At 27.2% G+C, this 14695-nt stretch overlaps 9 protein-coding genes across 9 annotated transcripts in view, besides 1 other annotated feature; 4 read left to right on the top strand and 5 right to left on the bottom strand.

Moving 5' to 3' along the window:
* Window positions 1-399, bottom strand: part of EHI_091130 (T-complex protein 1 subunit delta, putative) — a gene marked incomplete at both ends in the record, with an annotated part of 1216 nt that extends 817 nt beyond the window's left edge. The window contains one exon of the mRNA XM_001913934.1: window positions 21-399. Coding sequence (XP_001913969.1) covers window positions 21-399 — 379 coding nt within the window. The remainder of the gene's footprint in view (window positions 1-20) is intronic.
* Window positions 400-692: 293 nt separating this feature from the next.
* EHI_091120 (uncharacterized protein) lies at window positions 693-1802 on the bottom strand (the record flags this gene model as incomplete). The annotated part of the gene is made up of 1 exon (XM_645474.2): window positions 693-1802. The coding sequence occupies one exon, from the start codon at window positions 1800-1802 to the stop codon at window positions 693-695; it is 1110 nt and encodes a 369-aa protein (XP_650566.2).
* A 192-nt stretch (window positions 1803-1994) lies between these two features.
* EHI_091110 (uncharacterized protein) lies at window positions 1995-3381 on the top strand (the record flags this gene model as incomplete). Its single annotated transcript, XM_001913933.1, has 2 exons — window positions 1995-2027; window positions 2080-3381. 2 exons carry the CDS (start codon window positions 1995-1997, stop codon window positions 3379-3381), a joined length of 1335 nt encoding a protein of 444 aa, XP_001913968.1.
* Window positions 3382-4734: 1353 nt separating this feature from the next.
* On the top strand, window positions 4735-7530 carry EHI_091100 (TPR repeat protein; the record flags this gene model as incomplete). The annotated part of the gene is made up of 1 exon (XM_645473.1): window positions 4735-7530. One exon carries the CDS (start codon window positions 4735-4737, stop codon window positions 7528-7530), a length of 2796 nt encoding a protein of 931 aa, XP_650565.1.
* Window positions 7531-7801: 271 nt separating this feature from the next.
* Window positions 7802-8417, top strand: EHI_091090 (uncharacterized protein; the record flags this gene model as incomplete). Its single annotated transcript, XM_645472.2, has 1 exon — window positions 7802-8417. The coding sequence occupies one exon, from the start codon at window positions 7802-7804 to the stop codon at window positions 8405-8407; it is 606 nt and encodes a 201-aa protein (XP_650564.1). The 3' UTR covers window positions 8408-8417.
* A 309-nt stretch (window positions 8418-8726) lies between these two features.
* On the bottom strand, window positions 8727-9691 carry EHI_091080 (TBC domain containing protein; the record flags this gene model as incomplete). The annotated part of the gene is made up of 2 exons (XM_645471.1): window positions 8727-9338; window positions 9386-9691. 2 exons carry the CDS (start codon window positions 9689-9691, stop codon window positions 8727-8729), a joined length of 918 nt encoding a protein of 305 aa, XP_650563.1.
* A 192-nt stretch (window positions 9692-9883) lies between these two features.
* Window positions 9884-11256, top strand: EHI_091070 (ruvB-like DNA helicase, putative). Its single transcript, XM_645470.2, has one exon. The coding sequence runs from the start codon at window positions 9887-9889 to the stop codon at window positions 11234-11236; it is 1350 nt and encodes a 449-aa protein (XP_650562.1). The 5' UTR covers window positions 9884-9886; the 3' UTR covers window positions 11237-11256.
* A 65-nt stretch (window positions 11257-11321) lies between these two features.
* EHI_091060 (ATPase, AAA family protein) lies at window positions 11322-13190 on the bottom strand (the record flags this gene model as incomplete). The annotated part of the gene is made up of 1 exon (XM_645469.1): window positions 11322-13190. The coding sequence occupies one exon, from the start codon at window positions 13188-13190 to the stop codon at window positions 11322-11324; it is 1869 nt and encodes a 622-aa protein (XP_650561.1).
* Window positions 13191-13262: 72 nt separating this feature from the next.
* EHI_091050 (zinc finger protein, putative) lies at window positions 13263-14390 on the bottom strand (the record flags this gene model as incomplete). The annotated part of the gene is made up of 2 exons (XM_645468.1): window positions 13263-14111; window positions 14163-14390. The coding sequence occupies 2 exons, from the start codon at window positions 14388-14390 to the stop codon at window positions 13263-13265; spliced, it is 1077 nt and encodes a 358-aa protein (XP_650560.1).
* Window positions 14391-14525: 135 nt separating this feature from the next.
* Window positions 14526-14695: part of a repeat region that runs on past the window's edge.

Here is a 14695-nt window from a genome sequence, read left to right as displayed (position 1 = left end):
TGATGATAAATGGAATGCACGAGCAATTACTGATGGATTAACTCCTTTATTTAAAAGGATGTTTGCTGCAGATAACATAGCACCAGCTAGAATAGTTACGGTAGTTGTTCCATCTCCTGCTTCAATGTCTTGTGATTTAGATAATTCTGACATCATTAATGCACATGGGTGTTGAAGTTTTAATTGTTGAATAATAGTTGCTCCATCATTAGTAATGATTGTTTCTCCATTAGGTGAAATAATCATTTTATCCATTCCTCTTGGTCCGAGTGATGTACGAACTGCATCAGCTACACTTTTAGCAGCAATGATATTAGTTTGTCTAATATTTTTTTCTCCTTCTTTTCCTTCTTTCATTTCACCTTTTTGGTGTTGTTTAGGTGCAGTTGTAGTACTCATTTTAATTCAGATTAATTTGGTATGTTAAGTTGTTGTATTTTTTAGTTTTTTTCTTTTCTTCACCTTCAACAAATTTAATTATAGTTTTTTATTATTTTTTTATAATTAAATTATAGTTAAAAATAATTAACAAAAATAATAAAAAAAAGTGTTGAAAAACTAAAATAAAAAATGCAATTATTGTTATTCTAAAATAATGTTTTTGTTTTTTTGATATTTATTTGAAATTCTCTGAATAATCAATTCTTTTAATATTCTTTCACATTAAATAACAATAATTAAGAAATGAAGAATTAATTTACTAATAATTGATCACATAAAGAATTGACTTGTTCTAATGAAATTGAGTTATGTGGATTATTGGAAATGTAAGAAGTGTTATTAATTTTTTTATTAAGAGAATCCATTCTTTTTTTAACTTCATCAAATAAGTCATTAACACTAATTGAGTTTGGTTTTATTTCTGATACTCCTTCCATACCATTAAGTGCTTTAGTTAAACAAGTAACACTTTCCAAAAAATAACCAGTGACATATTCTTCTTTAGCTTGTTCTTCATTTTTAATTCCCTCTACTATTTGAGAGATAGTAATATCATGAAATTTTGGCATAACGAATGAAACTCCTTGTTGTTTTTCTATTGCTGAAGTATTAATCTCAATAGTAACTGGTTTAACTGTTTGTCTAAATATTTCTTTTGAACGTTCTAATATTTCTTTACATTGATTAAGTATTAATTCAGATGGTTCAATACATAACTGAACTGCAATTTGATCAATACAATCTGCAACATCATTACAGAGTTGACCACCACGTTCTCTCATTACTAAACCAATTCCATTAACAATTTGAGCTGCTATAAATTTACTTCCTTTAATAAATTTTTCTTGATTTGATTCAAGAACTTTATTAATATTTCTTGCAATACAATCACAATTATCACAAAGTGTTTCTGAAGCATCTAATAAAATAATTCTCATAATGTTAAATGTTTGTATTAAAACTTCTTTTATACCATCACATACATTGCTATACGACATTAAACTCATTTTATTTGAGAAATTTTGAGTAATGTCTTTTAGTTGTTCTAATGGGTTTTGTACCATATCTTTTATATTTTCATGAACTAAATTACTACACTCTCCTTCTACAATAGCATATAATTTAATAATTGGATCATATAAACATTTTACTTCTTCTGTGATTAACTCAATTAATTGTTTCTGTTTCTCTGGTTCCATCTTTTTTGAATGGTTTTCAATTATGTTCAATGTACGTAGACATATAGTTCCATATTCACAAATATGAACTAAAATATCTTGAAAAGATCTGTGATGATCATTTCCTAAATCTAAATGAAATCCTTCTATATTAATAACACTTTGTATGTTGTCGTAATTCATTTCTTTCTTTAAAGTTCTTTTTCATTTTAAGTTTTTTTTAGTTCTAAATATTATTTTTCCATTCAACAAAAATTCAAGTTTTGTCTTTCAATTTGTTTTTTTTTTACTTTTATAAAACACAAATAATATTATTAAATGTTATAAATAACGTTTATATTAAAAATTTCAAAAACAAAACTAAAAAATGATACAATGAAACGCATAAATGAACTAATACTTAGGACTGTTTGACTATTGTCACTTTACTCAGTAGAGATAATTCACTCATATGAATTAGGAAAACATTCAATTTGAAGGGGATGTTTTTGAACGACTAATAATACAGAGAAATATTCCAAGAGAATTTTATGATAGTGTGAGTTATGATGAGTATATTCATACAAAAAATAGTGAAGAAGCTCCAACACAAAAACGACCAAAAGAAAGTCAAAAGAATAAGAAATATTGTAAACAATATGTAAATAAAAAAGAAATAATAAATGAACAAGAAGATATAAGTCTTTTTAATGAATTAAACAATGATGAGAGTAGTAAAAGTAGATTAAGAGATGTTAGGAAAAGAAATAAACTTAATGAAGAAAGAAGAAAAGACATAGAGAAGATAACTCAAAATAATTATATTATTCAAAGCTTTGAAGATCAAGTTGAGAAAAAAGAAAATGATAATAATAGTAGTAATAATAATGAAAATGATAGTTCTACTGAATTAGAATATTTTAAGTGCATTGATTCTTCTAAAGAAAAAAAGCCAAGAAAAAAAACACCTAAAAAGAAAAATGTTAGAGAAGTTATTAAGTCTTTACAAAATAAAAAAACTAAACGAAGTTATAAAGAACAAATTAAATATTTTGAAGAAATTGAAAAACGAGTAAACCAACAATCATTAACAAAAGTTTATCCTCATTTTCAAAAGAAAGAAACATCTTTTATTCAAATAGTCAGTGATCAAAATGACAATAATAATGTTAATGATACTCATGAAATTATTGACTTAAATGCTGATGATGGTATAGATTTAGAAAATAATGAAATTGTTATAAATCCTGTCATTCCTGAAATGTCATTACTTGGTATAAATGAAATGAAAGAAAATCAAAAGAACTACAGAGATAATGATAATAATGAACAACATTATATTAATATTGATTATATTAGTCATGTACCAGCTTATAAACATGCTAGAAGTAGAAGTAATAGTAGAGAAAAAACTAAAAGAAGTTATAGTAAAGAAGGGTATGAAAATTATGAAAGAAGAAATGACAAAGAATGTTCAAAGATTTTATTAGCAGATAAAGAAATGTGGGAAGAATTTAAAGAATTTTTAAAATTTAAACAAATGTTACAACAAGAAGAGAATAATAAACAAGAAATTTTTGAAAAAGAATTAACTGAAAGTTATAGAAATAATTATTATGATGATAAATGTCAAACTAAAGATGGTTCTTTATATGATCCAAGTTCTTGTAAACAATATTCATTATCAGAACAATCAAGAAAACCAATAATAACAAATGAAGATATTAATTCAATTAAAGTTATTGAACGAAGAAAAAGAAGAAGAATGAAATATTATTGGTAATTTTCATTGAAAAATACTAAGAAGAAATAATGATGTTATAATGAAATCATTTGTTTGTATTTATTAAAATAATAAATCCAAGATCAACTTTATTTAAAAGTTTTTATTACTTGACTTAAATTAATTTATAAGTATTTTCTATTTATTTAATTTTTGGTTTAAAGAATATGATTAAATAAATTAACCAAAAGAGTGTTAATAATATTCATTTATATATTCTCTTATTTATCCGTTTTTTTTATAATCTTATAATACTTGATATATTTCCAATAATCTACTCACCACTTATAATTCAAAATAACTCTTCCTTTAAAAATATTCTTATTTATTTTATTTATATTCTTATACCTATTCTCAAACATAACCATTTATTATTCTTTCTTAATGTTAATTAACCTATAACTTTTTATTATTCTTTTGTTGTATAAACTGTTTAATTTTTTTAAATCGTTCATTCGTCATTAACACAAATATTCTCAAATAAACATAATTTATAAAACAATTAATTACTTAAGTTGACTGAGTTAAAATAGTCCATTACCTTATTTTTTATGATTATATTTTGTATTTATAAAATAAATGACTTTATTATTTCTATATAATACCTTTGTTTAATTCTTAAATTTATTCTTTCTTTTTAATGTTTTTGATATTTTCATTATTTACTTATTTTTATTATGGTAAGATATATCGTAACATTATTATAGTCATAATTATTTTTAAATAAATTTATCTATTTTCTATTTTTTATTTTTTTTTCTTAACACCTCCCCACTATAAAATACAACAAAAATATTACCACGTAGTTGTTATATTTTCTTTGATTTTTTTTTCACTAAATCTTCTTTTCTTTTAAATTCATTAAAAAAACTCTCATTGAAATTAAGTTATATAGTGTTTTATTCAATATCTTTTGCTTTTTTAATAAAAAATATCATCGTGGTTTATACATCATTTTATTAGAGTAATACATCATTAACTTATTAATACTATTTTAAGTAATAATAGTTTCAAATAACAAAATATGACTTGTAATTTCGTTATTATTAAACAAACAATAATTTATTAATTCCTTTCAAAACAAAATGAAGTGATTTCATTAAAAAAACATGTTCTATGCTCTAGTTGATTATGTAAAATTGATTGTACTTATCAACAATCAATATTACTTGAAAATTTAAATATTTTTTTTTTTTGGTAATAAATTTCATTTTTTCTGAACAAGTTAATCCTCAACCAGATTATATAAATTATTTCCTTATCTCTTTTGATTTTTTTCCAAGTTTTACTTTTTATTTAATAAAAAAAAGAACTACAAATTAGAGAGAACTTTAATTATTTATTAGGTCGAACATGGAACATAAAAGCAAATCAAAACAAAGAAAATGTGTTCTTGATGGGGTTGATATTGAAAAGGTTAGAAAACTTTCTCGAGATAGATCACTTGTTATTTTAAAAATCAGAAATTTTGGAACATTAAACATAGGAAATCCTCAGTTTATGTCAAAAGATGATGAGGAATCAGAAAATGAAGGAATGATAGAAATACCAGTTAAAAAAGAAACCCATTTACCAGAAAAACATCATCATCACCACCATTCAAAAAAGAAAATAAAAAGTAAAGAAGAACCTCAAATTCAAGAAACTACTCAAAAGACTTATAAACAAGAAACAGAAATTGTTAATAAAAAGAATAAGCAAGATAACATTTATCCAGAAGATAATGAAACTAGTTTAGAAGAAAGAATAAACGACGCAAAAAGAGTGATGGCTGAAGCACGCAAAAAGGCAAAAGAAAGAGGTCAACCTACAAAACAACAAAAACCTATTGAAGTTAAAATTCCTGAACCACTACCTAATGATAATATAAGTTATGGTCCTAAAAGAAGTAAAGGATTTAAAATTGAAGAAATTGATGATAATAATCATGTTATTGGAGAGATTACTCCTATGAATGATCAAAATGAAAAAGGTGTTCCAAAGAATTTTGCTAATGCAACAAATGACCCACAGATTGATCAAGAATTAGCAATTGGGTATCTTTTAGTCAATAATGGAAAATTACAAGAAGCAATTAATTATTTAACAAAATTTCTTCAAAAACACCCAGATGTATGTGGAGGGTATATTGCACGTGGAACTGCTTATGCTATGATTGGTCAATACCAAATGGCAGTTGAAGACTTTGGTAGTGCTGTTATAATAGATCCAAGAAATGCTGATGCACATAAGCGAAGAGGACAAACATTAATTGCCTTAGGTAAGATTGATGAAGCTCTTGTAGATATGAATGATGCTGTAAAATATGGAGGAGAAAAAGATGTTGACTGTTATAAACAACGAGGTATTTGTTACCAAATGATACGTAATTATGAATTAGCTCGTGATGACTTTGGTGTCTGTGTCAAACGTTCTCAGGGAGATTACATTGCATGGAATCATTATGGATTAAATAATACAGCATTGGGATTATTCAAAGAAGCAGCTGAAGCGTTTGGTCGTGCTGTTTCAATTAAACAAGATTTTGTTGATGGATATGTTAATCTATTCCAATTATTGAAAGACGCAGGAAAACCAAAGAAAGCAGAAGAAGTATTTAAAATCATATTTAGACTTGCTCCAAATCATTGTTTTGCACACTACTTAAGAGGGGTATTATTCCAACAAATTGGACATCATATTAAAGCAACAAAAGAATTTGCAATTGCCATTTCAAATGTTAACAATCAACAATATGGATTAGAAAAAGAAATTGATAAACAAGTTGATTTATATCGTTATAATGGTGTGACATTATCTGCGTCTGGACAATTTAAAGAAGCTATTCGTTCATTTGATCAAGCAGTTGATATTAAAAGTGATGATAGTGCTTGGTATATGAAAGAAGTAGCATTATATACACACCATTTATTAGACCACAACTTTACAGAATGGAATATTGATTCATTTGATCCCTTATTTAAAGAAGGATTTTGTAAACACCTTATTCCTGCTGCCTTACATAGATATGAAGAACAAGCTTCATATGATGACACTATTCCAGATGTTAGTGAAACAGATTTACCAAGCCAAAGTGTTATTGACCAAATTTTAATTCCTGCAATGAACATCGGTAAGTATATGCAGTATGACTCACAAGGATTTGTACATAATGCTTCACAATATCTCATGGGAGGATTGGCAGCAATTAATATTGGACAGTACATTAGAGAAACTATTCCTGAATGGATTAAGGGTGGGTTAGATGAAGAAAGTGCTAGAAAATTGCTTGACAAAATACAATGGAGAACTTTAATGGAATTATCTACAAAATGGAGACAAATATCTGAACCAAATGATCCTGTCTATTGGATTGATTTATTAACACCTGAACAATTTGAAGAAGGATTTGGATCACATACACCAATGTACACTGGACAAGGAAGAGTAATTAGGTATTTCTGTCAATATGACCGAGCATTTAAAATAGTTCAAGAACTACTTCCTAAACAAGTCCAATTAAAACCAGAATGGGTTAAAGTGGTTAAAGAAGCAAAAAATATAGGAGATATTCTTAGAGTTGTTGAGTCTAATTTCCAAGTTACTACCCCATGTAGATCTGATAATTTTGATGATCCCAAAACAGGAGAAAGAATTATCTATGAAGGAACCAATCTAGTTACTGAAATGAAAGAACCAGTAGGATATGATTTTGCCATTAAAACACCATGCAAAAAATCAAGATGGATATTATATGATAAAGAACTTGAAGCATGTTGGAAGAAGTTAGCATTATTAATACTCACAAGAAAAGGAGAAAAAAGTGAAGAAGAGAAAATTTTACGAGCTATGTTTTCTTTCACATTTTTCTGGTATAATTTCATGCCACTAACTCGTGGAACTGCAGCAGGAGGATTTGTGTTTATGATGTCTGTATTAGCCTCAATAGGTAAGCAAATTGGTAAACATATTCCACAAGGAATGCAAACTGATTGGGAAGCTATTTTATGTGAATATCCACATAAATTTAGTGATGTGATGTATAATTGGATGAAAGATTCAATAATACCATTTAATATTGAATCTGTTCCAAAGATAGAAGAACAAATACCAACTGTTAGAAAAGTAGTTGAATGTTTTAATTATTGCCCACAAATAAAATGCGAATAACTTGACTGAATTTTTTCAAAACAATTAAAAGAATAGGTTATACAAAACAATAAAAAAATTGAAAGGGAGATATAAAACTATTTTAAATATTTAGAAATTAAAAAAGTTGTTTTTCAAAATAGAGAGGGAAAAAACTCAGAAAAAGCGGGAAAGAAACAAAACAAAAAGGGGAATAAAAATTGGAAATCCATTCAAAGATTAAATAAGGATAAAAATTACTATAAAAACATCTCAGTAAAAATTAACTAAAATTTATAAGAATACTATTTTCATGACTGACGTAAATATATGTTTATTTGGTCTTTCACAAAGTGGGAAAACAACATTCTCTAATATTGTAAGAGGAGGTGAATTTCAGGAAGATTTTGTAGAAACACAATCAAGAACTCAAGATAGATTTACGTTTACTATTGACACAATTAGCTTCAACGGAAGTATTTATGATGAACCTGGAAATAACTTTAAAGATTTAAAAGCCACTGTCTCTACTTATGCCACTTCTGGGCTTATTCATATTTTTATTGGATCTGAAACAAATCCTACTGACTGTAAATTTATTGAACATTATATTGAACAACCACAATATAAAGACTGTGTAAATGATGATAATCTTATATGTGTTATCATGACTAAAAAAGATCTTGTTCAAGACTTTGATACAACGTCAGTTAAAGCAGCTGCAGATAGTTATAAAGGATTGTTTTATGAATTAGATTTGCATGATATAGAAATGGTTAAAAAAGTTTTTGGAGAGATTTTAAGTAAATACGCAGAAATGAAAGGAATAAAACCACAGTCTAAACAAGAATCTTCTAAGAAAAATGGAAAAAAAGATACTTCGAAAAAAGAGAAGAAAGGAGTTTGCATTTTGTTCTAAATCTAATTGGAATTTTGTTTTCTTTATTATTTAATTTAATTGGTTATTTATTATTATTAATCTAACATCATTTTAAGTAATATATTTTTTTAAATTTATGTTTTTTGATATAATTATAGTAAAGAAAAATGGCTCAGACAAGGCTGAAAATGTCTTCATTAATAATCTGAAAACTTTCTATCATCATTACCAATTATTAAGAATTAATAATAAACAAATCTTACCTATAAAGAAGTATTTATAAAATTATGGCAAAATATTATTAAAATAAACCCTAGAATAAAAAAATATAAAAAATATCATTTAGTATTTATAACATTCAATGAAACACATGTTTAGATTCAACAAATTTTCTTACTTTACATGCACGTTCTAATACAGAATCAGCTGTGTTTTTGATATTCATTAAATGATGTAAACAAGTGTTAGAATCTGATTTTAATAAGAATTCACGATGTAACTCAATAATAGAGATAGTAATACAAATAATATCAATAAAAATTTGTTGTGAATCAAATCCACTAAGTAATACATCCCATATTTTAATAACATCTTTAATAGAAAAGTCATCAATAAATAACATACTTACCCATCTAAAACTATAGCATGTTACATCTACATTTAATTTATTTAAATATTTCCATAGTTCAAAATCATACATTTTTAATACACTATCAATATTCTTAAAACATTCTTTTAATCCAGTTGGTTTATTGTCACACGCTTTATCAAACCAATCTCTAAATCTAACAACTAATGTAGTGAATCCAAAATATGCTTCTGCTTCAACCACTTCACGTGATTGACCTGATTGACTAAATACATAAAAAATAAGACCACACATCTCGTGCATTCCTTGAACGTATTTAATTGATTTATTAAAAATGCAATTTACAAAAAGTATTCTTTGAACTGATTCAAGATTTTCTTCCTATTAATTAAGTACTTTATTTTTATACTCTAAAATAAATAACAAACATCTTTGAAGAATGTGCTATCTGGAAATATACGTGAAATATCTTTTTGTAATACTATTAAAGTTTCGGTTTTTGGAAAATTGATATTATAATAAAAGTCATTGAGAAATTGGGAATATTGTAAAGTGTACATTCTTTCTTTATCTATCCATAATGCTGTATTTTCTGGAAGAAATCCAAAAAATACTTTCCATATTTTACTTCTAAAAATAGTTATTTGAAGAACATCTTCAGGAATTCCTTTTTTTCTAATAAGTGTTTTTATACTTTCTACATCTAATACAACTTGGTTAAATGCATGTTCCATTTTTCTTCTTGAAAAAGAAAAGGTACGTTTGGTTACTGTTTCTGACTTCACACTCATCTAATGATTTTAAAGTTGAAAGGAAAGAAGAGTATCATTAAAAAATCTGAAAAATAAAAAAAAAATTTTCCTTTCTTTTTTTTGTTTTTTACAAAAAGAAAAAAAGAACTTGAAAAAACAAAATTTTGTTTTTTTCAAATGTCATTACCAACCCTTTCTGCTATAAACGAAGTTAAAGAAGTCACAAAATTAGAACGTATTGGTGCTCATAGTCATATTCATGGATTGGGACTTACTGGTCAATATACTGCTAGTAATAAAGCTGATGGACTTGTTGGTCAAGTTGCTGCACGTACTGCTATGGGAATTGTACTTCGTATGGTTCAATCTCGACAAATTTCTGGACGTGCAATTCTTCTTGCTGGAAAACCAGGTACAGGAAAAACTGCACTTGCAATGGGACTTGCTCAAGCATTAGGAGAAGATACACCATTTACAATAATTAGTGGTAGTGAAGTATATTCATTAGCAATGTCTAAAGCAGAAGCATTAACACAAGCTGTTAGAAGGTCTGTTGCTCTTCGGATTAAAGAAGAAACCGAAATCATTGAAGGAGAAGTTGAAGAGTTAAGAATTGAACGACCTACAGCTGGTGCACGTAAAGGTAAATTAACAATTAAAACAACTGATATGGAAACAGTATATGATTTAGGTGAAAGAATGATTGACGCTTTAGTAAAAGAAAATGTTAAGGGAGGGGATGTGATTCAAATTGATAAAGCATCAGGTTCTGTTATTGTTTTAGGAAGGTCTGCAGCAAGGTCCAAAGATTTTGAAGTTACAGATGCTAAGACAACATTTGTACCAACACCAGAAGGAGAATTACAACAAAAGAAAACTATTGTTCATACAGTTACATTACATGAAATTGATGTTATTAATTCAAAAGCACGAGGAGTATTATCTTTATTTGCAGGTGATACAGGAGAAATATCAGCTGAAATAAGAAATCGAATTGATGAAAAAGTAAAAGAATGGATACGAGTTGGTAAAGCAGAAATTCTACCTGGAGTATTATTTATTGATGAAGTACATATGTTAGATTTAGAATGTTTTTCATTCTTAAATAATGCAATTGAACAAGAAATGACACCAACAATCGTTATGGCAACAAATAGAGGAAATGTTAAAATAAGAGGAACTGAAGAAATATCTCCACATGGTATTCCTGGAGATTTCTTAGACCGACTTATCATTGTTAAAACTCAAGAATATACTTCAGATGAAATTAGAATGATTCTTGCTGTTAGGGCTGAAGAAGAACAAGTTAGAATGAATGCAACATCATTAGATGCTCTAACTGAAATTGCTAAACAAACAAGTTTGAGATATTCAATACAACTTATTTCATTAGCTATGCTCAAAGCTAAAAAAAGAGGTGCTGAAGAAGTTGACGTTGTTGATATTCAGAAAGTTTATGAATTGTTTTATGATGCATCTCGATCAGTAAAACACATTCAAAGTGATATTAGAATGGAAGAAAATTGATTGAATTTTTTTTTATTTTTATTATTTTTTATCTAAGAAAAACATTATTTAAATATATCTTTAACAAAAATAACAATCAAATCAATCAATTTTGAGATAAAATACTTTGTTTTATCTTTAAATATTCTAACTCATCTTCTTTACTTACGCTACGACGTACTTTTGATAACGCTTCAATAAAATGACTTTCTTCTACCAAACCACCATCTTTTTGTGCATTTTCATATCCAACTTTTTTTACAATTTCATCAAGAGCTCTAACAGAAGCTTCTTTAACCAAAGCAGTAAGGTCTGCACCAGAAAAACCATCTACTTGAGCAGATCGTGCTATCTTTTCTAAATTGACACTATCTGCTAATGGAACTTTTTGGCGTTTACATATAGTTTTGAGGATATCAACACGAGCATCACTATTTGGCAAATCAACTGAAATAAGTCTATCAAGTCTTCCAGGTCTTAACATTGCTGGGTCAATACAATCTGGTCTGTTTGTTGCTGCAACAACAAAAACATCTTTTCTTACATCCATACCATCTAATTCAGTTAATAATTGATTTACAATTCTTGATACTCCAGATGAATCTTCACTTCGTTTAGGTGCAAGTGCATCTAATTCATCAAAAAATATAACACAAGGAGCACTATTTCTTGCTCTCATAAATAATTGTCTGACAGCACGTTCTGCTTCACCAACATATTTATTAAGTAACTGAGGACCTTTAACAGCAATAAAATTAGCTTTACATTCATTAGCCAATGCTTTCGCACAATATGTTTTTCCACATCCTGGTGGTCCGTAAAGAAGAATACCAGCAGGGGTATCAACACCAAATTTCTTATATAATGATGGATATTGAACAGCACCTACCACAAGTCTTTTTAATTCATTATGAACTTCTTCCATACCTCCAATATTATCCCAAGTAACATCAGGAATAGTTGTAAATCCTTCTCTTTTAGAAGATGGTTGAACAACATTTAAAGCATGATCAAAATCACTTTGTGTAATACTTAACTGAGCAAGTTCGGTTTCTGTAAATGTATTAGTACTTGATTTTAAATAATCACAAACTGCTTGTCTTTCAGTTAAATCTTTTTGATTTTCTTCTTCAACATCTTGTTGAATAGATTTAAGATTATCAGCACCAGCCTTTCCACTAAAAATACGATGAATTGCTGCTATAGCAGCTTCTTTTGTTAATGCAACAATATCAGCACCAACATAACCTGCAGTTCCTTTTGCTAGTTTTTCAATATTCACAGCAGAATCAATTTTTAAGTTAACCATCATTTTATCTAATATTTGTCTTCTTTGTGACTCACTTGGAATACCCAAAGCAATTTCTCTATCAAATCTACCAGCCCTACGTAATGCTGGATCTAATGAATCAGGACGATTTGTAGCACCAATTACAATAACTGGTTTATCTGCTTCACTAAGTTTGTCTAATGAAGATAATAATTGAGCAACAATTCTTCTTTCCATTTCACGTTGTGCATTATCTCTTTTTGGTGTAATAGCATCAATTTCATCAATAAATAATAAAGCAGGTGCTCGTTGTGATGCTAATTGAAACAAGTCACGTATTTTACTTTCACTTTCACCAGACATTCCTCCAACAAGTTCTGTTGCTGACACTTCAATAAAAGCAACACCTACCTCTCCTGCAATGGCTTTTGCTAATAATGTTTTACCACATCCAGGAGGTCCATGTAATAAAATACCACGAGGAGGTTCAATTCCAAGATGTTTATAAATTTCTGGATGTAATAAAGGATATTCAACTAACTCTCTCACTTCAGTTATTATTTTATCAATTCCCCCAATTTTTTCATATCCAAAAGTTCCTTTTTTTACTTCAATTTTACTTTCAGGCAATTTAGGAGAAGGGGATATTTTTGAGGATTTAATTTTATTTGATTTTGAAGCTGTTGGATACGGAGATAAACTCATCAAATAAAAAAGTTCAATTTTTAGGGTTTAGTTTTGTTTTTAATTTTTCTTTTAAACTTAAAATTGAATCAATTAATTTTGATAATTTTCTTTTGACACATAATCTACTTCTGAATGATTACGATATGACACTATAAATAATGGAAGACAATATGAATAACTCCAATCCAATGGGTTATTTATTACATAACAAAAATTGTTATGTACTGTGTTAAACTGTTTACTTGAAATAAATGTTAAAATCATATGATTACTATTTTCTTTTAAATAATTTCCTGAGTCTTTTGCTGTAACTCCAAAATATTCTCCAATACCATAAGTTTGACCACTTCTTCTCTTAGGATCAAAACCTTCTTGACAAATCCCTTTAACACCTATCTCAGAACTTCCATGCCAAGCAAAAAATCCATCAGAGGCATGATTACAAGGAATATCCTTAAATGAATTTATAAATCTTTGAAATGACATACAATTATTCAATATCATAGAGTTAAATTGAATGATGCAATTTGATAATGCCATATCGTTTTCGTTTTTAATAAATTTTAATCCTTCAACGAATAATTCTTTTAAAAGAGGACTCATTTTCTTATAATTGGCAAATTGTTGACAGGTAAATCCTTCATGCCATTTTTCATGACAATTATAACAATAGTCATCGTTACAATGTTTACAATGTCTTTTATTTGGACCATCATATGGAGGTAATAATCCATTACATAATGGACAAGGAGAATAGTTATTTTTCTTTAAATAAGCATCATTCATTTTTTTTTCATATCTTTCTTTTAATTCACTTGAAATTATTTTATCTTTGAATAATCGATTAGCATTATCTAATTTACATTCACACTGATCACATGGACAAATAATATATTCATTACTTGAATTAATCTCTTGTTGTACATGTTTTTTAATACACTAAATTATTAAATACAACGACTTTTTTCATAATTACACTATCAAACAAACGTCATAACAAATCCTATGACAACAATCACCTACGCAATATGTATCAGAAAGATTTAAATAAGAATTACATATTGGACATAAAGCTTTTGGTTTTTGTTGACGTAAAGAACTTTTCAAATTTATTTCTCTATATGAATTAACCCATTCTACCATCTCTTTATATCTTTCTGAATCATCTTGAATATTACCAAATGATAAAATATTTACATCATAACAATGCTTTTTCATTAATTAAAGTTCATACTTTATTTTTTTTTTATTTTTATAAGGAGAATGATGTTTAACCTGTTATTTTTTGAAATATATTTTTATATACTTCTTATTTGAAAAATTGTTTTTATTAATACTTTTCCAAAATAAAAATAATAAACAATTAATTAAGTATTAATAGAACCAGCTTCTATTGTTCATGAATCATCTGAGACTAATCCCAATGAGTCTTCTTCAAACATTTATATTGAGTATATTTGGTTGTGATTGAAACAGTATTCCATGACATCCATCATGTTTTTTATTACATGGTTTTTAACTTC

This window comes from Entamoeba histolytica, genomic scaffold, assembly GCF_000208925.1.
Source record: "Entamoeba histolytica HM-1:IMSS scf_1104750517691 genomic scaffold, whole genome shotgun sequence".
Classification (NCBI taxonomy): domain Eukaryota; phylum Evosea; order Mastigamoebida; family Endamoebidae; genus Entamoeba; species Entamoeba histolytica.
This window is presented reverse-complemented; position numbering and strand designations above follow the sequence as displayed.